A 25,399-nucleotide genomic window follows, 5' to 3' on the forward strand; every position below is an offset into this window, starting at 1 on the left:
GGTCATGGCCAACCCCATTCGTACCTCACGGCCTTTGGACATGTTGTTCTCTCTGCCAGGAACACTGTTTCTGTGCCAGGCTCATCCCTCCTCATCTCTTAGTTTTCAGCTCAAATGTCAGCTCGTTAGGGAAGCCTTCCCTGAAGCCCAGACTGCGTCGAGCCCCAGGGTTCTCCTTTGAGGCCCTCCTTACCTTCACAGACCCCATGGGAGGCTTGGGGGGGGGGGCCGCAGCTTGGTGGCTCCCTGCTGTCCCTCAGTGCCTGGCACAGAGAGGCCTCAGCCAGTGTCTGCTGATTAAAAGCCTTCAAGATGCTTAAGGCAGGGAAGAAGGCAGGCGCACCTTAAAGCCTCTGTGCTGTCCCAGGCCGCTGTGATATGGGCTTTGTACAGCTGGTGGCTGGGCAAAGAGCTGGATTCTAACCAGGAGACTCCAGGAAGAGGGGGTGTTGGAGTTAGCCCAGTGGTTCTCAACTGGGGGTAATCCCCACCCCCATGAGACATTTTGTTTGTCACAACTGGCATCTAGTGGGTGGAAACCAGGGATGCTGCTAAATATCCTACGATGCACGGGACAGCCCCCTCACCCAAAAAAAGAATTATTCAGCCTAAAATGCCAGTGGTGCTGAGGTTGAGAAAGTGTTTTAGACAAAATGCAGAGCACAAGCAACTGCCTAGGTATTGGACAAGGCAGGTGCGCTATGGCTGATATGGCTGACATTTAGGGGTGAGGAGTGTGTTATTACGGTGGGAGAGGTGGTTGGAAATACCAGCTTCCTGGATTGCTGGAACTGTTATATCTCTACACCGAGAGTTCTGAGGTCAGCTGGGAACGGGGCATTGTTAGGCCCAGCTGGGATGAGACCCAGCCCCCAATATGTGCTTTGCTTCCCTCTGCAGGGAGCTGGACAGCCTCGTGCAGTCCTCACAATACTGCAAGGGGGAGAACCACAGGCACTTTGAAGGAGGCGTGAAGCTTGGTGTGGGTGCCTTCAACCTGGTGAGTAGGAGTGCCCCTGCCCATGTCCAGTGTCTGGGCTCAAAATTAATCTCCCCCGCACATCCCGCCACACACATGGTCTTTGCTGCGCTCCTGGCTTTGTGCCAACCCTGGCCTCAGTGGTGAAGCTGACCTGTTGTAGCCTGGGGGGTGCCCAGCTTGGGTGGGGGTGGAGTGGGTGCTGGCACTGGCTCCAGAGTCCCTTTTGTGCATTTCTTCCCAGGTCAAGTTGAAAGCTTAAAATCTACTGTAGTGGCAATATTTATAGCATCAGAAATGGACAAACAGTAAACCAGGGCCTTTTCAGCCTTGGAGGCTGGTGGTTAAACACGAACCAATGGCAGGGAAGGGGACAGGCCCGGAAACAGCTGATGACCCACAGCGACTGGAGAGCCAAACTCCTTCCTGGGGGATTGTGGAAGGTTTCATGGAGGGGGTAGTATTTGAGCTGGATCTTGAAGCAGCCATAGGTGGGGGAAGTTTTCTAGGCAGGGAAGGGCATTCTAGGCTGAAGGAACGGTAGGAGTTAGCAGGGAGGCTCAGAAGAGCCGTGCCTGCACCTGGGAGGAGCGTGTGTGTGTGTGTGTGTGTGTGTGTGTGTGTGTGTGTGTGTGTGTGATATGGGGTAGTGGATAAGGGGTGGGAGCGGCACTCTCCACTTCAGGCAAAGCCTGTTCTTAGAGCAGGCCTTGGGGTAGGGGTCCTGGCCCCACTCTGAGTGCCAGTTTCCTCATATGTAATATGGGAGCTGGGATCCTGGGCCAAGGTGCTGAGAAATACAGCTGCAAAGTGCAGTGGATGCTTTAGCAGGTTATAGCCAGACGGTCCTGGGTTCAAGGACTCCCTCCACCTCTGATGAGCTTTGGGGCCTTGGACAGGTCCTGCCACTTACCTGTGCCTCAATCTCCCCATCTGTCAAAAGGGTCAATAAGCCCTATATGCTGGGCTGTTCTGAGGATCAAATGCAGTGAGAGTCCCTGGTCCAAAGCATGGGTTCGGTGTAGTAATGACAATAGCTGACTAACATGTGCAGGCCCCTTCTATGGGCTTTACATGGATTAATTTGATCCATCTGCACAGCACCCCCATGAGGTAAGGGCTATTATTATTCCCATTTTACACATGAGGAAACGGAGGCATAGAGAGGATATGTAACTTGCCCAAGGTGACCCAGCTGGGAGTGGTGAGAATTTGGGCGCAGTTCACTTCTGTCGACTGTCAGACTTCTCTGTCTGGGGAAGCTGGCTTTCCAGGAAACCTGGCATTGCAGACACAGGGCCTGCACCCCCAAGATGACCCCCAGGACTCTGGGGTTTGGGGAGTGGGAAGGGCAGCTGCCCCTGCACGTGCCCACCTGCTTCTGTTCCTGCAGACGCTGTCCATGCTTCCTACTAGGATCCTGAGGCTGCTGGAGTTTGTGGGGTTTTCAGGAAACAAGGTAATGCCTACTTTCTGGGACCCTAGACCCCCCAGCTCCAGGACTGGAACTCAGCTAAATGAGAGGTGCATGAGGGGCTGCGGGGCCGAGGGGCCAATTCTGGCTCAGCCCCCATCGGTATGAGTTCCCTGGACAAGGCCCAGATCTCTCTGGCCTTCAGTCTACTCTCCAGTCATGAGCCCTGCCTGGTCACCTCACAGGGTGGAGGCTCTGGGGCAAGGGTGGCTGTGAAAGGCAGCTCTGTGCAGGGGCCTGGGGCTTGTTTCCTGAGCCTGACAGGTGAAGAGCTAGAGCAAGTCCCTTCCTCTGGACTATATTCTGGTGTGGGACATGCCCAAGAGAAGCTGTATTATGCATCAGGCCTTGAGGCGGGAAACCAGACTCACTTTACTGAGGGCAGGAACCTGAGTACCCAGGTAGATCAAGAAAGGCTTCCTGGCAGAGGAGACTTGGTGTGAAGGAAGGAACTTGGCTAGAAGGCATGCCCTTCTCCCTGTGACATTGAGCCTCTTTTCAGTAAAACAAGGGCTTTTTAAAACCAGGTCAGTGCCCAACCTGGTTTGGCTCAGTGGATAGAGTGTCAGCCTGCGAACTGAAGGGTCCCAGGTTCGATTCCGGTCAAGGGCACATGTCTGGGTTGCAGGCTCAATCCCCAGTAGGGGGCGGTGCAGGAGGCAGCCAATCATGAGTCTCTCATCATTGATGTTTCTATCTCTCTTTCTCTCTCCCTTCCTCTCTGAAATCAATAAAACTATTAAAAAATAAAAATAAAATAAAATAAATAAACCAGGTCAGTGTTTCTCAAATTTGAACTTTTTCTAGCCCTTGTTGATTTTTGCCATGTGCACAGACCTCTATATTATTAGTTATATATTATTTTTCTGAAAAATAGCTCATAAGTTTTATTTAAATTTACTTAAAATAAATATGCTACACAGAACACAATCATAACAGTAAATACTATGAGGACCAAACAATGTTACAAAAACCCAGTGGTCTGCCAAGGCCGTTCCCTCCGTGGGGAAGGGAGCTCAGAGCCAGAGCGATGTTGAACAGGCCCAGCACGGAGCCCAGGTGTTCTCCCGGACACCGTCAGACGGACAGATAGAGAACTGAGAAGGGAAGACCCTCCCGTGGGACCCTCTGCTTCCTCATGCCTGTGCGTGGACCTCTAAAATATTGGTCACCACATGTGGTCCATGACCCGGGCGGGAAAACACTGGTGGGAGGCTCTGAAAGTCCCTTTCAGTTTTGTTTTCTTAAGAAGGCCCTTGGGTCACAGGTAGGATTTCAGGATGATGCTGGGCGGGAAGAGCTTGAGAACTGCCGGCCGAATTGCGACAGTGCGGCCTGCCTGGCCAGGAAGAGAGGTGGCGAGGCCAGAATGGAGGCACCAGCGCCAGCTCTGTCTTTATCCTGGAAGTAGGGGAGCCCTGGAGGGTGTGAGGCAGGGGAGGCAGATTTGTACCCTAGCAAGCACAGGAACACTGGAGGACAGACTAAGAGGCAGAGTGCCGTCAGGGATATGAGTGGGGTCTGGCTTCTGCTCCTCCCCAGCCAGGCTCTGGAGTCTTCTTCTCCAGGGAGCCTTCCCAGACCACAATCCTCGTGGTCCCATCTGTGCCCTGGGCCTGTGGGTTAGGATTATCTGCCTTCTTGTCATTCCTCCTCCCCTTACCAGGCCTGGGGCTGCTCAGGGCCTCAGCACCCTCCACCAGCCAAACAGGTGGAAAAGGGAAGAATGGGCGAGGGGCTGTGGAGGAGGTGGGGACATCTAGACCCGAGCCTCTGCTGTGGCCTTAGCAGCAGTGTGTGCTCCCCGCAGGAAGGTGGCACAGCCTGGGGGCAGCTGACCTGGCCTCCTAGGTACACCACTCTGCCCCCATCTCCAGCAGCACCTCCAGGCCCCTGTCCCTCCGTGGGTCCCAGGGTGGGCTTGGGGAGCCCAGGCCTTGCTGGCCTCAATCTGGCCTCTTGTCCCCAGGACTATGGGCTGCTGCAGCTGGCGGAGGGTGCCTCGGGGCACAGCTTCCGAGCCGTGCTCTGCGTCATGCTGCTGCTGTGCTACCACACCTTCCTCACCTTCGTGCTCGGTAGGAGTGTCCTTGGGGCCAGTGCAGGTCCTCTGGGGTGTGGTTGGCTCTAAGGGCAGGGGTCAAGAGGGTGAGGGGTTACACACCCTGACTGGACCCCTGAGACTAGGGATGGGGCACTGAAACCACAAACAACAGAGCCACCTCAACTGTCCTGGGGCCTGTTGACTACTCACTTCCTCATAGTTTGAGTAGGTCCCAACCTCAGTTTTCTCATCTGTGAAATGGCGATGCCCATGCCCACCTTGTAGAGGTGTGAGGACACTGTAGGCAGCTCCTTGGGGTTCTGGGCACAGCTCCTTGGGGTTAGTGGGCATGGACTCTTAGTTATTGAGCCCTGTAATATGCTAGAGGTGACATCTGTGCTTATTTAATCCTCCCATCCCTCTAGAGATAGAAGAATATTATCCCCATTTCACAGAGGGGGGAACAGAGGCCCTGAGAAGGCCCTGGTGGGTTGCCGGGAGGATCACAGGAGCCCGTGGTGGTGGTGACATGTGTTGTACCCCCACCTCCTTCAGGCACTGGGAATGTCAACATCGAGGAGGCAGAAAAGCTCTTGAAGCCCTACCTGAAGCGATACCCTAAGGTGAGCTCCACTGCTGCCAGACACCCTTGCCCACCTGTGCTGCATGGGCCCACACAGACCCACACATGTCTTTGCAGGGTGCCATCTTCCTGTTCTTTGCAGGGCGGATTGAAGCCATCAAAGGCAACGTTGACGCCGTGAGTAATGGGGTCTCCCAGGCCAACAGGAAGTCAGACGCACAGAGATATACTCAGGGACAGGGTCAGCTGGGAGGGGGGCCCAAGAGAAAACGGACAGCAGAGCAGGAGTGGGAGAGGCACTTCTGAGGCAGTTTGGGGAGAAGAGGGTTCTGACGGGGAGATTAGGACGCAGCGCTCCTGGAGAGGGAGGTGCTGGTGTAAGGCAGGGACATGGGAAGACCCACTTACTAGTACTCAGGGTGTGGTGACAGGCTGGACCCAGTGAATGCCGGGGAGGTGGGGGGCGTGCTGGTGGTGGAGAGTGAGGGCTCCATAGAAGGGAGGGAGCCATCGGATGGGGTGGAGAGGGGAGGACCACAGTCGTGGCAGAGACCCCAGCACTAAGCCAAGGCCCAGGATGGACTCCACAGTGTGGAGTCCTGGGATCTCCCGCTGCCCTGGCTGTGACTCCTCCGGCAGCAGGACAGATGCCCCAGATCCAGCTCACTCCGGAGGAGCTACGGAAACCTTTGGAGTTTATTCTGAGGCACAGATGCTATTACATTGCTTTAATGTTAACACTTTCCACTCCTGCTCTCCCTCTATGATAGCTCTATCCTGTACTTTCACTTTGTCATGGAAAGACTAGAGCTTGCAGAGAGAGGCAGGAACTGGGCCTGAGGCTGTGTGAGACTTGGGGGAATAATAAGGACTGGAGGCCCGTCTCCCGCACAGTGGTGGACCATGTGCACTGGAGCAGGCTGGGCCTGCAGTGGAGTTGGGTGGGTGCAGAGGGTGGGTGGGCTTGGCTGGGGGGCACCAGAAGGCCGAACAGCAGGTGCCCACAGGCCGTCCGGCGCTTCGAGGAGTGTTGTGAGGCCCAGCAGCACTGGAAGCAGTTCCACCACATGTGCTACTGGGAGCTGATGTGGTGCTTCACCTACAAGGGCCAGTGGAAGATGGCCTACTTCTACGCCGACCTGCTCAGCAAGGAGAACTCCTGGTCCAAGGTGGGCTCACACCGAGTGCTGGGGGGAACTGGGGAGAACAGGGAGGAGGAGTGAGGGAGAGAGAGAAACATTGATGTGAGAATGACGCATCAATTGGTTGGCTCCTGCACATGCCCCTACTGGGATGGGGATCGAGCCTGCAACCCAGGTTTGAGAATCGAACCCATGAGCCTTTGATATAGGGGTTGGTGTTCTAACCACTGAGTAGCACTGGCCAGGGCTGCTGGAGCTTCTTGAAGACAAGGGCTATCTGACTGCACAGACCCTGGTAGAGTAATACAGAAACGACAGGAACCAGGGCAAACAGATAACCCTGGGGAGACAGAAGTCCCATCAGAGGAGGCGGCTGCTGTTTTCCATCAATGTGCCCCATAGATCCCTTAATAGCTTGATGTCCAAGGGTGTCACAATGCTAGGTCACTGCATCACCTACCTCCTGGTGACTCAAGGTGGGTGAGCTGTCTTGGGGGAGGAGAAGCCTCTTAGAGGAAGCCAACGGATAAGCCTGGCAGAGAAGGAACAATGACATCTTAGGCAGAGGAAAGGCACAGGCAAAGGCCTGGGGTGAGTTTAAGGGGTGATGGGGAATAATTGGCAGAAGAGGAGCCGGAAGAGCAGGTCAGGGAGGGCCCTGAGTGGCTGTTTAGGCTTTAATCTGACAGTGAAGGTACCCTTGATGCTTGTGGTTTAGATTTGGGCTTTAAGAACTCCCTCCTGTGGTTGCTGGGCACTGCCACCTGAAGCCAAGTGCCTTTCACGTATTCTGGAAATGGCCCAGAAGCCAGGGTGGTTAGAATGATATAAGGGAGGGGGACACAGTGGGAGATGAAATTGGAGAGGAAACTGGGGGAGACTGGATGGGGCTTGCAGGCCATGAGAGGGGGTTTGGGTTTTATCCTGTGTGATGGGATATCACAAGAACATTTCAAGGACATACGGACGTAATTTGACATAAAAAGATCTGACTGGCATGGTGTGGGTAATGGCTTGCAGGGGCAGGAGGGGGTGCAGAAAGATGGGGTCGGCAAACTCATTAGTCAACAGAGCCAAATATCAACAGTACAATGATTGAAATTTCTTTTGAGAGCCGAAAACTGACTTCTGCGCATGGGCCGTGAAGTTTCAATCGCACTGTACGTGCGCGCTCGCACGTGGTATTTTGTTGAAGAGCCACACTCAAGGGGCCAAAGAGCCGCATTTGGCTTGCGAGCCGCGGTTTGCCGACCACTGGGTTAGGAGACCATATAAACTAGGACAATAGAAAGACATCATCCCTGGTGGCCTGGAGCAGGAGCAGTGTGGAGGCTGGTGCAGTAAGTGAGGTGAATGATAGCTCAAGGCCAGTGGATGCAAAAGCTAGAGGGAAGGTAAAATCATGAGGACTTAGTGACTCAGTGCTGGCCAAGATGGGGAAGAGGGAGAAGGCAAGGATGACACCAGGAAGCTGAAGGTGGGATGGGGAACAGGTTTCAGTGAGGGGGGATTCTTCCCACCACACCCCACAAAACAGTTTTTCTGTTTTTGTGAAGGACCGACTGAGGTGCTGAGGTCAGCGTAGAACTAGGAGTAGCCCTGGGCTTCAGCATGGGTTGGGCTGCCAGGTGGAGCTGCTTTCCGCCTTCTCCAGAGGCTAGGCTCCAGGATGTCCGGCTCCGGTTCCTCCTCCACCCAGTACACTTCTTTCTGCACTAATGGCAGGAGGGCAGGTAGCTCCTTGGCAGCAGCTGGGGTGGCAGGAGCTGTGGATCAGGGCTCGGCCACTGGAGGGCAGCACAGAGCCAGACTCCTCTGGCACTGGACTTATGGGGAAGGGGCACAGCTTTCAGGATCTCTGGGCGGAGGAAGGGGGTTCTGCACAGCCGCCCCTTTCTTGTCAGGGGTGGCTGTGGATCCAGTGGACAAGGCCCTTAAAGCCACACAAACCTGGGGTCACTCCCAGCTCTGCCCCAAGCAGCTCTGAGGTCCCAGGAAGCAGAGGGTGCCTACCCTAGCATTGTCTTTGGGATCACGTGAGGTGATGTATGTAGAGCACCTAGCACACAGTAGGCAGTTTCACCAGTTCAGATAGCCGTGGCCCAGGGTCCTGCTCACTCTTCTTGCCTCACATCTCATTTATGCATCCCATACTTTATGCTGCCTATCTGTATCTTGGTTATACACAGGCTCTGCTCAGCTGTTTCCCTTGCCTGGCAAGTCCATCCTCAGGGTCTGTGTGTCTCTGTGAATCTTCCTGTTGGCCTTCAGGGGCCCGGTCGGAAGTAATTGCTTCCCAGAAGCCCTTGCTGCCTGGCCTGCATATCTCCATCCTATCCTCAGCACTGCCTGTGCATCCACTGGTTGCTTGAGTCACTTTCTCCATTGCTTCAGAGTGGAGAGGGTGGCAGCTGCTTTCATATGGGCCCGTCCTGGATTTAACTCCCAGCTCAAGTTCTCAAGCTGCTTCAGCTCCCCCTGTTTCTCCCCTGGGGCTGGGGGATAATGTTAGCTCCTCTGCTGGGCCAAATGAGGTATTTGTGCCAGATGAATTGCCATGTGGGTTGTGGCTTCCTCAGCAGAGTAACATGTGGTCTGCAGCTCCACAAGCCTCCACAGCTGTTCTGGGAAGGTGGGCTCCTCACACGACTCTTGCCCTGCCTCTCACAGGCTACCTACATCTACATGAAGGCTGCCTACCTCAGCATGTTTGGGAAGGACGACTACAAGCCGTTTGGGGATGATGAAGTGGAGTTGTTTAGGTGAGTTCTACCATTGCACCCCCATTGTGGGCTTCAGCCAGGGTCTATCCAGACACCCTGAGCTGACAGCATCCCTGGCCCTGAGCGCCCGGACCCTCCCCCAGGATTGCCCCACATGCCCACCATTCCCTTCCATCACCACCTCCTGGGGCTGCTTATTAGAGCCCTTTGAGTCTGTTCGGAGGCTTTCTTTCACCAAAGTGGTCTTGTCACCACCCTTCCCACTGAGCCTCTTTCGTCAGGTCAGTAGGACACTGAGGTCCAGAGACGTACCCTTGGCTGAGTTAACCTGCTAACACTCAGAGAAGCACACAGAGAGCCAAAGAGTTGGATCAAATAAACAGGATTAAATCCAGCCTTTGCCATTACTTATCTGGGTCACCTCAGACAATCTCAGCATCCATAAAATGGGAATAACCTCTGCCTGGCAGGGCTGTTTTGCAAATCCAATAGAGAATATACTTAAAGACCCTGGGGTAGGGCCTGGGGCCACAAAGGGGGCTGTTTTCATTCTCACCTGTAGCTGCTGTGTTTGCTTTTGCTGCAAAGGCTCTGGGGCAGGCTCAGCCTTGCAGGTTGAGAACGGGGGAGGAAGATCATTTCCCTCTATTCTTCTAGGTCTGGGCTGAGACCCTTCTCCTCCCCCCATAATAAAAGACAGATTCACAGGAGCAAAACAAACAGAAGTTCAATAACCTGAATGCCTCCTGTACATGTGGGAGAGGGAGAGACCCAGGAAAACTGAGCAACTCACCAAAATGGCTGAATCCAGCACCGTAAATACCATCTTCAGCTGAAGACTAAAGGTGTTGGGGGTGGGGAACCAGTATGTGGGGTTACCAGAAAAGCATAACCAAGGGTAAGGTTGTGATGCATAATGAAGTCATTTTCTTCTGCACTGATGAGCATCTAGAGATTTAGTCATCCCCCTCTTCCTGATACAGAGAGGGAGGTACCCTAACAGATGGGATATCCCTTGTAAATATAAATGTCTCTCACAAAAGGTAACTTCTAGGTTTTCAAGAGCTTTTCCTGTGTCTGCTATTTTTTAAAAATAACCAGCTTAAAATAATCCTTATGCCAAAGAGGCCTGTTGTGGGGTGACAATTCTGCTCTCCTTCATATCATTATCTCCATTTTGGAAAGGGGAAAACAGCCCAGAGAAGTTTTGCCGTGAATAAACAGGGGTGGTGTTTGGTGGGGGAGCTCACAACTAGGTCCAGTTGTTTCCTGGGCGGCTCAGGCTTGAGGGTCACAGCCACACCCCGTGACTGTGGCAGAAATCTGGAAGGTGGGATGGAGCTGGGTGGGTGAGGCCCCAGATGTGGAGGCTTGCTTGGCTGCATACCACATTTTACTCTGCCCTTACAAACAGCTGAGGAGGCCACAACTGCCTGTGGCAAGAGCTAATTAAAGCTTCCAGATGTGCGGTCTTGGGCAGGTCCCTCCCGTTCTTGGGGTATTAGTCTCCACTGTGAAATGGGGTCAGCCCCTCCGGAAATGGGGCTGGCTGACTGGAGAAGAGACAGCTAGAAGGCAGAACAGGCCTGGGCGTTTGTGTATATTCTCTCCTCTGCCAGCTGGTGTGAAGGAGCCCTTTGCCTACCCACAGGAAGTGGTCAGGTCTTGGGTCAAGGCCTGTGAAACAAGATGTAGGCTGTGAGTCCAACATGATCATCAAATAGATGGGGAAACTGAGGCCCAGAGAGGTGCCAAGCAGCCACTGGGCAGTCTGTGGACTCAGTTCTCTCTTGCTTTTTCTCACCCTCCCCCACCCTCCTCATCTCTCTTGCAGGGCTGTGCCAGGCCTGAAACTCAAGATAGCTGGGAAATCTCTACCCACAGAGAAGTTTGCCATCAGGAAGTCCAGGCGCTACCTCGCTTCCAAACCCATCTCATTGCCAATCCCTGCTCTGGTGGGTGGGAGGGTCTTTTGGGATTGCATTTGTTTGGGATTATAGGGATTAGCTGAGAGCCAGGGGTACAACCATGGGCCCAGAGGAAGTGGATGAGGGAGAAAGACCTTCATGCCTCAGGGGCCTGGAGGGATTTCACAATTCACCTGGGATGCGGAGACAGATGAGTCTGGTCTCCTGGGGGTGGGGCGACAAGTGAGCAGCCTTCCTAGACAGCCTACACCCTGTCCCCAGGCAGAGGCTGCTCCTGTTCCTACCCTGATTGTTTCAATCTTGTTACGTGATTGTTGTTTACACTGTTCCCATCACTGGACTGAGCTTTTCTGAGCCCCTGAGCCCTGGGAATGAGGTATAGTCAGCTCTGAAATAATAGCTGACACTGTTATTAATAGCTGTGTTCAAGGTTACTCACACCCATTGCCCATGGCCTCATTTGGTCCTCACAATAAACCTCTGAGTAGATGCTGGTGGTATTCCCATTTTACAGATGGGGATACTAAGTCCCAATAGATTATAAAAGTAGGAAGATATCTAATAAGTGGAAAAGATATAAGTAGAAAGGTAAAATAACTTGTCCAGGTTGCACAGCTAGTGAGTTAGAGTCAGGATTTAAACCCAAATAGTCTGGTTTTTGAGCCTATGTTCTGAATCATTTTTATGATGCTAATTCCATGCATGATTTTAGCAGGCATCAGAGAAGTAGAAAAGGTCCTCAAAGGCCTTTTATTGGTCCTGAATCTACTACTATTCATTAATTTGTGACCTTGGGTAGGGTCCCCCTTCTTTAATATAAAATGGGGTAATATATACCTTGCCCATTTCATAGAACAGTTATGAGAATCAGCTGATAAAATGTTAAGACACTTTATAAATAAAAGCATTCAATATTTATAGAATGTATTTAGAACTTGTATCCTGACTATCTCTATTTAGAAATATTTTATAAAGTAAAACTATTGTCATCAAATTGGGGGGGGGGTGTTGTAAGGAAGGGTAGGGGAAGCACCTATACCAAAAATTTAGGAATTTCCCAAATTATAATCTGGAAAATACCATTTATGCGTAAAATGATTTCTGAAATATATTAGGTAAGACTGTTCTAAACAAAGTGTATATAATGTAGACCTTGAAGCTTTTATATACCAATCAGCAGGGTAAGTCTCAAGAAGCTTGAATACGTTTTTTCCTAACTCATTGGGCCCTGGAACTTTTTTTTTAATGGAACATTTGCTAACTTTGGACCATATTATGATCTTCAGAAACACTGGTCTAAACTTAAATTCCCTCCCTAGAACATAACAAGAACCATAACAGTAATGTCTTTCTAGAACTTTATGTATACAAATCACTTTCACATCTATTACTTGGTTTGATAGTTTAGAAAATGCTAACCCAAGCAAAATTACTATGAATGAACATGTTAGTATTCTGAGCTTCCTAGAAGTCAAGGCAGAAAAAGGAATCAGGGAGTTTCATAGTTTTCATGATGGTAACTCAAGCCCAACGCCTTGGGGGAACAGGTGAAGTGACACAGTCTTAAACTCTATTGGAAATACTGAAGTGCTGAGGTAAATTATTTCTCCAATATTTAGAAGCTTATAAGGGCCTTTAGTGACCCTCTGACCTGAGCTGCCCATTTTACAGATGGGGAAACTGAGACCCCATTAAAGAAACCTAGGACTGACTTGCTCCCCTACCTTCAGGAAATGATGTACATTTGGAATGGCTACGCTGTGATTGGGAAGCAGCCCGAACTCACAGATGGGATACTTGAGATTATCACCAAGGCTGAAGAGATGCTGGAAAAGGGCCCAGGTGACTACCCCAGGCCCTTGAATCTGCCAGGCTGGGTCAGACCACAGGACTTGCAGTTGAAGTTTTCCTCTACCAAAAATGTCCGTCCTTCTTTCTCTACCCTGGTAACTGACCTTTGCCTTTCTTTTATTTTTTAAAAAATATATTTTATTGATATTTTACAGAGAGGAAGGGAGAGGGATAGAGAGTTAGAAACATCAATGAGAGAGAAACATCCATCAGCTGCCTCCTGCACACCCCCTACTGGGGGATGTGCCTTTCTAGACTGAGCTTCAATGACAGCTCCTCCAAGCTGTCTCTTGTCCCCCAGGTAGAGTCAAGGCCTCCGATGGGCTCCCACAGCCTCTGGCCTCCTTCAAGCAGCCTTGCTTGATTCACTGTATTGTCATCATCTTAGTATGTCTTTCCTTCCCAGATGTGAGCTCCCTGAGAATAGGGACCATCTGTGAGTCATCTCTGTGTCTTCAGGGCCCAGCACAGAGTAGGGATTCCATGAGTAACTGTTGCAGAAATAAACAAGCCTGTTTTCTCCTCTCACTGCCCTGTTCTCAGAGAATGAGTACTCAGTGGATGATGAGTGCTTGGTGAAGCTGCTGAAAGGCCTGTGTCTGAAATACCTGGGCCGTGTCCAGGAGGCTGAGGAAAATTTCAGGAGCATCTCTGCCAAGTAAGTGCCTCTGTGGCTGCTCCCAATCCAGATGGCTACTGTGGCCTGGTTCTCCTGGGTAGACTTTTTAGGACTGCTTCTCCCTTCTGTGCACTCCAGTGCCTCCCCCTAGGCACTACATGTGTACTAGTGTCTACTCTGTGCCAGGGCCTTGCAGGGCACAGATCATTCAGACCTCATCTGGCAGGGCTGCCAGACTGAGGAGCCTATCCACACTGAGTTTTGTGGTGCCCCTGAAGTTTGTAGTTCCCCAACCCTGCCCTTGCCCTTGTGGATTACAAATGTTACAGATCAACAGCTACAGGCAACTCAATCTGATATGATCAGGGCCGTGGCACAGGGAAGCAGAGAAGACAGCAGGTGCCCTGAGGAGGGACCTAAACCTAATTCAAGATACCAGGAAAGGTTTTCCAAGGATGCCAGTTAAGTTTATTGGGCAGAGAAAGCAATGAAGGAGGAGTTTTAAGTGGAGTAGGGACAGCATGTGCAAATGTTTGGCACAGATATGCCTGAGGTTAGAGGGACAATGATTAGGCTTGCCTGGGTGAAATTATAGAGGGAAAGGGTTGCAAACAAAATAAGGGGAGGGTTGCGCACCTAGACTGCAAAGGGCCTGGCTGTTTTGCTTACAAGATTGAACTTTATCCTGTAGACAGAAAAGGGTGAGGAAGGATACCAAGCAGGGCAGATCTGGGTTCTAAAAGGATAGTTCTGGGACAGCATGGTGGGTAGGTTAGAGGGGCCAGATTGGAGATAGGACACTTCCCAATATAATAAATAATTCAGCCAGGAATAAGGGGTTTGGGGACTGACGTGGAAGTGGCCAGGGATATGACATGAGCCATAGGCTGTTAGGGATTTGGGTCCCAGATGCAGAGGTCTAGAAGGCTCTGCAGTGGAACCTATGTCTTTCTAGGGCTAGGTAGTGGGAACGTTCCCAAATTAGAATTCAGAGCTAGAAACCCCACTTGAGGGCATGGGTTAGATCTCCCATTTGGGGAAGGCCTGGGAGAAGCCTGAAGGACGTTTCAAGGGCAAGCCTATAAGCCATGTCCTCCTCTTCCCCACAGCGAAAAGAAGATTAAATATGACCACTACTTGATCCCAAATGCCCTGCTGGAGCTGGCTCTGCTGTTTATGGAGCAAGGCAGAAATGAAGAGGCTGTCAAACTCTTGGAAACTGCCAAGTAAGGCTTGATTAGCCCTGGCTGGGGGCAGAGGGAGGGTGCTGGCAAACGCAGTATGGCAGTCCAGAGCCCGGGCCCTCGTCCCTGGGAGCCCAGCTCTCACCAAGCATGGGAAGGCTTCCTTCTCAATTCACCAATGAAGAATTAGAATCCCAGAAGCACGAAGTGAGTTGCCCAGGATCACACTCAAGTCAGCCACAGGGCTGTGTGAAGACCCTGGTCCCCTGCGTTCCAGCCCATAGATCTATCTCTTGACACCTCAAGTCTAGGGACCAATCAGGACCAAGAGGGTTCCACAGGGCATGATGTCTGGGTGAAGGGCTGGCTACACACCCTTTCTGTTAATCCCTATTGGCAGACCACCCAACTTTCTCTAGACAGAAACAGGGATGTAGACCTCTACAACTCTTCCTTGGCTGGTGGGCTCCCACAGCTCAGACTGAAGAAAAAGCACTTTCTACAGCAGCCTCAAGTGTCTGATTCTCTGGTCTCTTTCAGGCAAAACTATAAGAATTACTCCATGGAGTCAAGGACACATTTTCGAATCCAGGCAGCCACACTCCAAGCCAAGTCTTCTCTAGAGAATGTAAGCAGAGCCGTGGTCTCATCAGTGTCCCTGTAGTTTGGCGCAGCACTCCCAAGCTGGCAGACAGACAGCTGGACAGAGCTCCTGGAAACATTTCAAAACTGATCCCCACCCCCTGCCCTGTCTTTGGGGTCCACCGGTGCTCCAGTGGGATGGCACAACATGAGTATCCGTGAAGAAGCCAAGCCTGCATTTTCATCTGTGTGGCCAAGGTCCTTTGCCAAGGACAGAGCAGGTGGAGCCCTCTGCCTGCCCTATCACATATACGGGTACTTGTTTTTCACTGTGATGTTTAAGAGAATGTATGAACAGTTTACATTTTACTTAGAAATACAATGATGGGATCATAGTTGGCTTTTCAAAAAACCACCAACCAACCACCTGTAATCTTTGCTTTAACCCATACTGATCAGGAGGTAAATCTGTATGCTGCCAAAGGCCAAACTGCTTTTCAAATTTCAGCAAGGTCTCAGCTTCCAGGGCTGGAAGGACTCTCAGGACGGTCTGACCTCAGGCTTCAAGGCTTCTGGGGTTGCACATAGACACCCACTATCATACTTCTTACACTTCATTTAACTCCCTTTGTATCTGTCCAATTTTGAAAAAGCAAACATGTCTATTTAGTGAGGTAACTCACTGGGATTCATCTGTAGGAAATCAGTCTCCACCAGTAAGGAATGGGGATGCCGAGGCCTGACAGAAGGGGACCTGCGTGTGTGGCTCTTTCTGTGCCATTAAGTTGTTGGTGGTGGTGGGGTGGGGGGATTCCCTCAGATTGAAACCATTGGGAATAATTTATAAAATCTTCTCTACTTCATTCTGAGGTACATTTATTTACTGACAGCATTTTTCTTAGAAATAGGATGGTAATTCTTGGCATATTTTATGTGTTTCAATTTTTTTTAGTTAAGAGAAAAGAAATATTTCAGTAATAAAACTTATATTTAAAAAAGATCATGCAACATCTACTAGTATTTCAGTAAAATATGTGTTGAATTCTTAGGCAGGGCAGAAAGTTTGGATGAGAAACCATATGGCCCAGATATGTTTTATTTGGACAACATGATATTTAAAAAAAATTTAGAATAAGTTAACATTTAAAAATGGGGAGATTTCACAAATAAGTCTGGTTTCTGACCTCTAATTTTAAAAAAAGCAACAAAAACATCTGGCAACACGGGGCCTCATTACGATAAGGCAATAAGGCAACAATCAGTTGGAGCTGAGTAGAGGCCACTTTAAATACTTATATTATTTTTCTGGTCTCTAAAAGCACCTGCATTTGCAACTTCTGGGATGGTTAAAATGAGAACTCAAAAGTTCAGTAACCAACACCAAATTTTACCATTCACAATCTCATGACAGCATACTTCAATTTAACCATTTCCCTAGAAAAATCATGGACACAATAAAAATAGTCATATATGAACATGTGACTCCACAAATACATGAATGCAATTTCTTTAAGGGAAGGACCGTAGGCAACTTTTCCAATCTTCCAGCACTGCTGTATTTAGCAAACACTTTTGAGCATCTGTCAGTGGCTGCGTGGGTTAATCTATTAATGTACAGTCAACCAGCTTCCTATGACTGACATTGAATGAAGCAATGGGTTATAGGCATTTTCTAATTAGGGAAAGAAAAGCAGAAAACCCTCATTCAAGGTCCTCCTTTGCACTTAGTACCTTCAGAGCAGAATGCTACGAAGTTTTTTTTTTTTCCTCATTTTGTTAGAACTAGACAAAAGAATGCTCTCCATAGAGCAGCCCTCTGCAAGCTCTATCTCCTCCAAAGCCTGGGTGCTGGGAGACCAGTTTGTTTCTAGGTGGCTGGGCAGGGCAGGGTCAGAGGTGACTAGTGCCAGGCTGCTGAGAGGACAGCATTTAGTGGCTTCCCCACATATTAGAACTCTACCTGCTGCTGTATAAAAGCAGTACTGGCCATAGATACCAAATATAATTTGCGAAATAGTTTATAAAATGCTTTATTTCAACATTTATTTTAGGTGCTTCCGCTTGTATTTTAAAGTTTAGTCAGATGGTTTCCTTGTCAGTGTTTGTTGCTGTTTTCTTGCTGGGCTTCATTAATTAGCCTACGTCACCTTTACCTCTGTCTGCTGCCCTGGCTGCAGCCTGGCTGATAAAAGAAATCAGTGGATTTTGTCTCCTTTATCCCAGCTGCCGCTTGAGATAGTCTGTTAAAAACATGTATGTGGAGGAGAGTGAAGGGTGACCATATTGGGTGTCTGACACTATATCCTTGTGCAGAGGCCTTTGAAGGTGAAACTTCCATTATGGGCTTCTCACTCTGGTTACTTCTCTTAAAGACTTTTCCAGCACAATTGCCCTGGATAGGCAGCTGGTCAGGTGGAGAGTTTTGGCCTAAAAATAAGGAGACTTGAATTGTAGTCCCTGCTTTGCTACTGACTGATTTTCAGAGTAACCTTAGGAAAATCACAGACCCTCTAAAAACTAGTAATTTGGACTAGATTACTCTCTTTCCTGCTGTCAACAGTTAGAATTCTAACTCTGGTCAAGTCTGTTGGTGGGTTTTCATCTCCAAAATGAGGCAACAGATACACAACTCTCTACTTTTTGCCAAAACTTAACCAGAAATGATAGGCTTCCTCAATCAGGGGCCCTGACTGTAGCCCAGGATACCCAGCGAGCAAATAATCCTCATTTGGGGCAAGTCTGCATTCTGTGCCACACAGAGGAACTCAGTTGTTAGGAAGCAGCAACTGTGTAACATGACCTGAACAGGCCCTTGACAACGGAAAGTCTACCTCTGCCTCTCACTGATCACAGACCCAGGGGCTGGCTGGCTGGCTTTCAGCAGTGTGCTGCTCCCTATCAGTTCTCCCATGTGTTGGCAGGATTCCCTATTCCTTATCTCTCAAGTCAGAATGGGAGTGTTTCCAAGACCTCTATCGTCATTCATGCAAAAAAAGCCAGGACCCAACAGCAAAGACAGGACCCTAAAGGGCCAACACCAACCCAAGACTTGGCTGAGATCCAGGTGGGCGATTCCCAGCAACTGAAGAACAGCCCCAGGAGGTTTTAGAAAACCCTAGCCTGTAACTACATTCAACAAAGGAATAAAATCCAAAGACACTTATTTCTGGAGTTACTCCCAAGTTTTATTTCTTCTAAAATAATGGGGGATAGACAACTTCTCGTTTGTTTAAAAATTAAAGCTAACAATGTGCCTTTTCAACAACTGTTTCCTTATGTCCTTAGCACCATCACACTAATGCAGTAATAAATGAGAGGTACCTGGATTCTGAAAACCAACTGGGAACTCCTCACCCCTGTCCCCAGAGGTAGCTCTCCAACGCTAGAAAGTGTCTTTCTGCTTGGGTTAGCATAGCTCCTGGGACACCTGGTGCAAAGTTCACTACTGCCCAACAGGGTGAGTCCACAAACAAGGAGCCTCATTTGGGGGCTTGATCTAAGTTAGCAATCTATGAATTGCCTCCACTGCACAAATTCAACTGTCAAGTGACAAAATGTAATACAGTCCTTCCTCTGGGAAGATATACAATTACTAAAGGTCACTATGGACTTCTTAAAGTTGACATTAAAGTTTAATCAGACACGTCACAGCTAACACCTCACAAATGACTGGACTGGGTTGTCTTGTTTTTCTTCAAATCATTAACAAACACTTCTGAACACTAGACGCTATATGCTCTGGGTGGAAGAAAAATAGCTAATATCAAGTGCTCATTATTTACCAGTTGCTAGTTTAAGCACTTGACATGGTTCTAATCCACATAACCACACTATGAAGAAGGGACTATTACTGTGATTTTACAGATGAGAAAACTGGAACTGGTTAAATAACTTGCCTAAGATCACCTGGTTACTTTGCAGCATAAAGATTTGAAGCCAGGCAGTTGAACTCTAAAGCCCACACTTTGCTAAACTGCTGGTTGAGCTTAAAATGATCAATTTAAAAGTTGGATTGATTTATAGTCACTTAGGCCACACTTAAGGTACTGGCTAAAAACTCAAACACTAGAAACTCTTGGCTTGAAACACACAGAGCATATGTCTGTGTGGCAGTTTCCCCAGGCCACTAGGCTTCCTGAGGTAGGGATAGGGTCTAACTTCAATAAAGCCAAAAGGGAAAAAAAGGCAACCCTTAAGCAACAGTATTTGCTCATAAAACGATCAAGGGCTATTGGAGGAAAAGGCATGATCTAATCCCCAGATGGATAGGTAGAGTCTGGTCAGCTACTCTAGAGACAAGAAGTGAGGCCTGAACAGATGTAGAGACTCAGGCCTGGATTGAGGCTTGAGGGGCAGCAAACCATATGCTAGAAGAGGTTTGGTATCCTACATAATAAAAGCCTAATATGCAAATTGTCCCCTCGGGCTGTCATTCAACCGGGAGACCGACCGCTTACTATGATGTGCACTGACCACCAGGGGGCAGCGCAGAACATGGCAGGTGTTTGCGATGTGGTGCTGGCAGTGGGCCGCAGTGGAGGCGCTGCTGGCCCCCAAAGGCCCCAAAGAGAGCAGACTGCGGTAGGATGGTGGAGCAGGAGCAGGTGAGTGGGCGGCGCCAGGCCAAGGCAGGTGCAAGCTGGGGCCTGATCACCCCACCAATTGTCCTACAAATGGTGACCAGCAGCGATGGTGGGGAGCACGGCCGCCGCCTGGCTCCCAGGTACTGAGGGAGCAGAGCAGGGGGCCCAGCCCTGACTGATTGCCCCACAGGTGGGATGAAGGTTAGGGGGCGGCTCCAGGCCAAGGCGGAGTGCCAGTGGGGCTGTGGCTGCGATCTGGGGCCCGAACTCTGCAGGCCACCCTGAGGGACCCCACCCATGCACGAATTCGTGCACCAGACCTCTAGTAAGACAATAAGAAGTAGGAACATTTGAAAACTGGTACGTGTATGCTAAAGGCATTCAATTTTAAGTTTGGCAATATCATATCTGTGGGTCAAAGTGGTACATGGGCCAGAAATCTGACACCCCTGGACTACGGCTTTCTGTTAACTATCTATGGAAGAGGTTGTGAGCAAATTTACAGTTAGAGAAAAGCCTGATCTATTAAAAATACTAACTTTACATGGGAAATTCATTGGGCCACATATACTGTGGGAAGGCAGTGGTGGGTTTGGCCTAGGGCAGCGGTCGCCAAACTTTCGGACCTCATGGACCACCAGTGGTCTTGGCGGCCGCTGCTCCAAAGGTTCCCTTAAACCACCAGTCGCCAACCTTTTGGATCTCACGGACCACCAGTGATCTGCGGACCACCAGTTGGCGACCGCTGGCCTAAGACAGTGGTCAGCAAACTGCGGCTCGCGAGCCTCGGTTTGCCGCTCTGTTGACTAATGAGTTTGCTGACCACTGACCTAGACTCTCGATTCCAATAATTACAGGCTGCTGTTGTTCCTTGTGATTAAGCCCCTATCCCAGCGGTCGGCAAACTCATTAGTCAACACAGTGGCAAATCGTGTCTCGCGAGTCGCAGTTTGCTGACCACTGGCCTAGGGGATGACTGAATCAAGGGCTCTAGTGCTCTCCATCTCTTGACTTTGCTCCTGTGTTAGATTTATTCTCTTGAACTGGCTTCTCTGCATGGCAGGGGTGTACATGGCAGTTCAGACCTCACATCCTTACAGCTTTGTGACCAGAAGAAGCGAGCTTCTTTTCCTACTCCAGTATGAAAAATCCCAGATAAGAACTCAGATTAGTCCAGCTTGATTAAATGTCCATCCCTTAGACCAGTTTCCCCAGATCAGCATGAGATCATCAGGGGATTTGATAGAAGGGTGAGGCCAGGTAATCTAAATTTTAACAAGCACTCTAGGTTGATTTGATGCGCACTGAAGTTTGAGAATCACACTGCCTTAGAAAGGGAGTGAGGTACTACAATTGGTCCAAATGGGTCATATGCCAGTTGGAGGTTTTTACTACAAAAAGGATGGGATACTGGGCAAACAAAAACAACATGCATCCACTATATGACCTTTTTTTTCAAAGTTCATATACAGAAACTTTCATAGGTGAAGGGAAGAATGAGGACAGTGGGTACAGTCTGTGGTACTGGTTAGTGACAAAGTTTATCAGAATGTTGCCTTTGCCCTTCTTTATAAGATCCCTATTTTCCAATGGGAACTTCCTTGATGATGGCTCCCTCTCAATCAGAAATGTTCAGATTCCTTAGGGCTCTCTTCTTCCCCATTTTCTCCTTCCCTTCACCCAAATATCTTGATCTCACGGAGCTTAGTCTGCTAAGGAAGACATACTAGTAGGAGTATATAAAAAGGGGATGTGTTTGGTCCAGAGGATAAGCCAGTCATTGAAACGACTGAAGCGAACTACAGGCAGAAACTGTAATTCCAAAAGATTTGAGATAGGAACAAGCTTGACATTTTAGAAGGCACAAAAAGAAAGTCTAACAAGGCTATAAGGTAGAGTACTATGAAAGAAGAGAGCAGAAAGCCAATGGATCTTCATTAAGAAGTTTGGGTTTTACTCTCAGTACACTGGGAAGCTATACAAGTTCTAAGCAGAGGAATGACACGATCCAATTTACTCAAAATTATTTTAGCTGCTACATGAAGAATGGATTCTATAGAGTTAAACATGGAATTTAGGAGCTGGTTCCATACCAAAGATATCCAGCAACACTTGCCTCTGCTTTCTGTAAACTTGCTGATAAAAATAAATCTCCCCTTCACCAGCTACTAAAGGAAAAAAATACTTTCAATATGCTAAGTGATAGTCAGGCTCTAAGAGTCCATGTGAGTTGGCATTTCATGTCCTTTGCTCATCATGGAAATCAGAAACCCAGTTTATCAAAACCCATATCCATAAATGTGATTTCTTACTTCAAAGATATCTTCAAAGCAATTAACTCAGTTTAAGAAATAAATAATCCCGAGAACGGTACTTGCAATAACAAACCATCTCAAAATGCCCTATTAGATATAGTACCTGCTCACTACCAGAAAGAAAAATGTTTATAAATTATTCTTGCTCATGTCAAGATCGCATCACAGCAAGGGCCATGATGACAAATGGTTTGTGAAAAACAATTTCCCCTCCCCACACACTGCACATCCTAAAACTGTAGCTATTAATTTATAATCTATCTGCTGAGTTCAGCTATCCTCACAGACAGAAGGTCATGATTTTGCACAGTGTAAAAGCTCAAGGATTGGCTCTGATTCTGGAATTGGCAGAATGTAGCCTATTCTCCCACCTCAAGTATGAAGAGTGTTAGAAGCCAATCTCAATGTCTTTCTGACATATTCCAGGCTTTCCAATTCACACAATGCCTTTGGATCCCAAATGTCTAAATTACTATGTGGCTCCAGATAAAAGCTGGGCTCATCACTTCTGCAAAGCCAACCAAATTTTCTCACAAGCACTAAAGAGTTCACCACTATGACTAGGCAAACCTTCAGTTACCCACTTCAACTTCTTTTTTCAGTGCCAAGAAATCTGGAGCCTATCCAGGGGTCCTCAAACTTTTTAAACAGGGGGCCAGTTCACCGTACCTCAGACCGTTGGAGGGCCAGACTATAGTTTAAAAAAAAAACTACGAACAAATTCCTATGCGCACTGCGGGCCTGGGACGAGTCGGCTGCTAAGCAGGACAGGCAGCAGCACCCGGCGGGCCGGATAAATGTCCTCGGCGGGCCGCATGTGGCCCGTGGGCTGTAGTTTGAGGACCCCTGCAAGCCCTGACGTTATAAAAAGAGTTCAAAGCAAACAGGTGCTGCTGCTCCTTTTAACACAATCTTAGATGCCTAAAATGTGTACCTTATTCATAATGCTGCTTCATTCTTCATTCATATGCAGAGGAAAACAAACTTTCTGTGGAAAGCATCCAAAGATGACTAAATCTTCAAGTGGACAGTAACTTTTCTCAAGAAACAAAATTATAAAGGAAAGTTAGTATCACTCTTAAAATTTCCTTAAAATTTTTATGAAATAGTAAGTGGTTTTAGTCTATCAGTAACAGTAGTCAAATGGTTCCAGTTATTGTCCTGAGCTAATGCCTATTGCTCAGAGTGATAAAGCAAACAAGAACAATGTGGACAATTAAAATGGGCAGATTAATCCAAACCTCTTTTGTATAATTTCACTAATGCCTCTCACAAAAATTTTATGAATCAATTAATGGCTTGAAGAGGATTTGTTGGGATTTTCTATTTCCATGCTAAAGAACAAGGAAATGCCAAAGGACAAATGGAAAAGCAAAGTCTGAATACACTTATCTAAACAATCAAACTCTCAACACCCAGTACTGCTGTTAATTTTTAACTTACCCCTGTATGGTTTTAAAAAGGGCTGGTTAGAATTAAGCTAATCAATTTTTTCTGGGATGCTTTAAGCAGAGGCTCTTATAAAAGGAATTACAAAGTATGTTTAAATTAATATTCCCCAAATACTTTTGTCGCATTCATTTACGAACTTCTATATGTTGTAAATGCAACTCTTAGGAACTAGAAAATAGATGGAGATTATTTTTCTCAGGTTAAAAATACTGTATGTGCAGTCCATGTGGCTCAATATTTGAGCACTGACCTATGAACCAGGAGGTCATGGTTCAATTTCCAATCAAGGCACATGCCCAGTAGGGGGTGTGTGGGAGGCAGCCAGTTGATGATTCTCTCATCATTGATGTTTCAACCACTCTCTCCCTCTCCCTTCCTCTCTGAAATCAACAAAAAATATATATTAAAAAATAAAAACATATTTTAAAAATGCTATATGTGCAGAGCTAACAAATAGTCCAATAAATTTTCCCTAAATACATAATTAACTTACTATATCTTTTAAACCACTTATGAAAAGTACTGTTTTAAGATGTTTATATAATGCAATAGGACTGAACATTTACAGTTATTTACTCCATTAACCTTATGTTTCACTTAAATCAGGGATGGGGAACATCCAGCCAGAGGGCCATATAAGGCTCTCGAAATCATTTGGTCTGGCCCTGCAAGGCATTAGGGGTGAGTTAAATGCCTGACCAAATATAGCAGGCTAATTTTTAAGTTGATAAGTCTGTATGGCCTGTGAATGATGTTATAAATACCCAAATGGTCCTTGGCAGAAAAAGGTTCCCCATCCCTGATTAATCATCACAAACTAAAGCCCTGTCTAAATTTGAACTGTGAACATTAAATCACTACCTGAGCATAGACAAATACATATTTTGATGCATATAGAACCAAGAAAAAATTCTTTCAGATATTATCTTTGATAGCTCTTAAGAAAATCTCACCTCACGGAGGGTCAATCAACAATTATATTCAATGCAATGATGAAATTTTGTAGTTGGACATTTTTACTCTATACTTTATTTAACAAGCATTTATTAAATAAGCACCTAGGTTTTGAGAATATCTTCCTTAGGAAAAAATGTATTTAAAGAGATAAATGGGTAGATCCAAACTTTCTAATAGGCAGGCTAGCCTGTAATACCAATTCATTTCCAAAGGGAGCAGGAGCATCAAACAGCCTTTGTGAGAAAGCACAAAGTTAATGGAAACAAGAGACCTCAATAGCAAAATACTTAGAAACTGGGACCAAGTGGGGAAAACAAGAAGGAATTCAGCTAAGTCCCCACAGGATTAATATAATGCATCAGGAGGATACTGGCTCTCATGCCCATGACTCCCCTGATGGGAACATCCCAAATCAGGCTTGTGTCTTAGGGAAGTCTAGTTGAGTGTAAGGCTGGAGCAAGAGAGCTATTTAGAGGTAGACAGGAAGGGGAAAACAAACTATCTTTTCTGGCTTTCTCTCCACCCAATAAAAGACTAGATGATCTTTAAATTCAGGTGAATAAATTTAATATTACTTCAGGAGCTACTAACCAAAAATCCAACTTTTCCCGTGTCCACTAATTTCAAAATTAAAGGCTTAAAAAATTAGTTGACCCGTGGATATAGACAATAATGTGGTGAAGGCCTGGCATGGAGGGCGGGGTGAGCTAGAAGGGGTCAATGGGGGACATCTGTAATACTTTCAATAATAAAGATTAAAAAAATATTAGTTGAGGTTATTATGTCAGCTATGATGCACTTAAATGCAAGTGAATCAGTTGACTTAGAAACTGACTACTAGCTAATGTCTTTGTAAGCAGAGGTAGCCACCAAGCTGCATACATTTCTGAATTATGCCAAAGAAACTTACCTTCTTTTCCTGATTCCCATTCTCCTTTTTTAAAATGCATGCTTCCTTACAAAGGAGCTTTGTACCTAGAGAA

General features: G+C 47.8%; 1 protein-coding gene across 3 annotated transcripts in view; it reads left to right on the forward strand.

The window, feature by feature from the left end:
- TTC39A (tetratricopeptide repeat domain 39A) overlaps nucleotides 1-16,297 on the forward strand; it is a 49,527-nt gene extending 33,230 nt beyond the window's left edge. For 2 of the 3 annotated variants that reach the window (XM_080654065.1, XM_080654066.1), the window contains exons 7-18: nucleotides 901-1,000; nucleotides 2,373-2,438; nucleotides 4,423-4,531; nucleotides 5,053-5,120; nucleotides 5,198-5,257; nucleotides 6,088-6,249; nucleotides 8,893-8,984; nucleotides 10,780-10,900; nucleotides 12,604-12,715; nucleotides 13,268-13,382; nucleotides 14,453-14,569; nucleotides 15,068-16,101. In XM_080654065.1, coding sequence (XP_080510191.1) covers nucleotides 901-1,000; nucleotides 2,373-2,438; nucleotides 4,423-4,531; nucleotides 5,053-5,120; nucleotides 5,198-5,257; nucleotides 6,088-6,249; nucleotides 8,893-8,984; nucleotides 10,780-10,900; nucleotides 12,604-12,715; nucleotides 13,268-13,382; nucleotides 14,453-14,569; nucleotides 15,068-15,191 — 1,246 coding nt within the window. In that variant the 3' untranslated portion in view covers nucleotides 15,192-16,101. Of the gene's footprint in view, nucleotides 1-900; nucleotides 1,001-2,372; nucleotides 2,439-4,422; nucleotides 4,532-5,052; nucleotides 5,121-5,197; nucleotides 5,258-6,087; nucleotides 6,250-8,892; nucleotides 8,985-10,779; nucleotides 10,901-12,603; nucleotides 12,716-13,267; nucleotides 13,383-14,452; nucleotides 14,570-15,067 lie in introns of all 3 variants that reach the window. The other variant, XM_080654064.1, reaches the window with a different exon arrangement.
- The last annotated feature ends 9,102 nt before the right edge of the window (nucleotides 16,298-25,399 follow it).

The sequence above is a fragment of the Plecotus auritus genome, assembly GCF_963455305.1.
Source record: "Plecotus auritus genome assembly, chromosome: 2".
NCBI classification, from domain to species: domain Eukaryota; kingdom Metazoa; phylum Chordata; class Mammalia; order Chiroptera; family Vespertilionidae; genus Plecotus; species Plecotus auritus.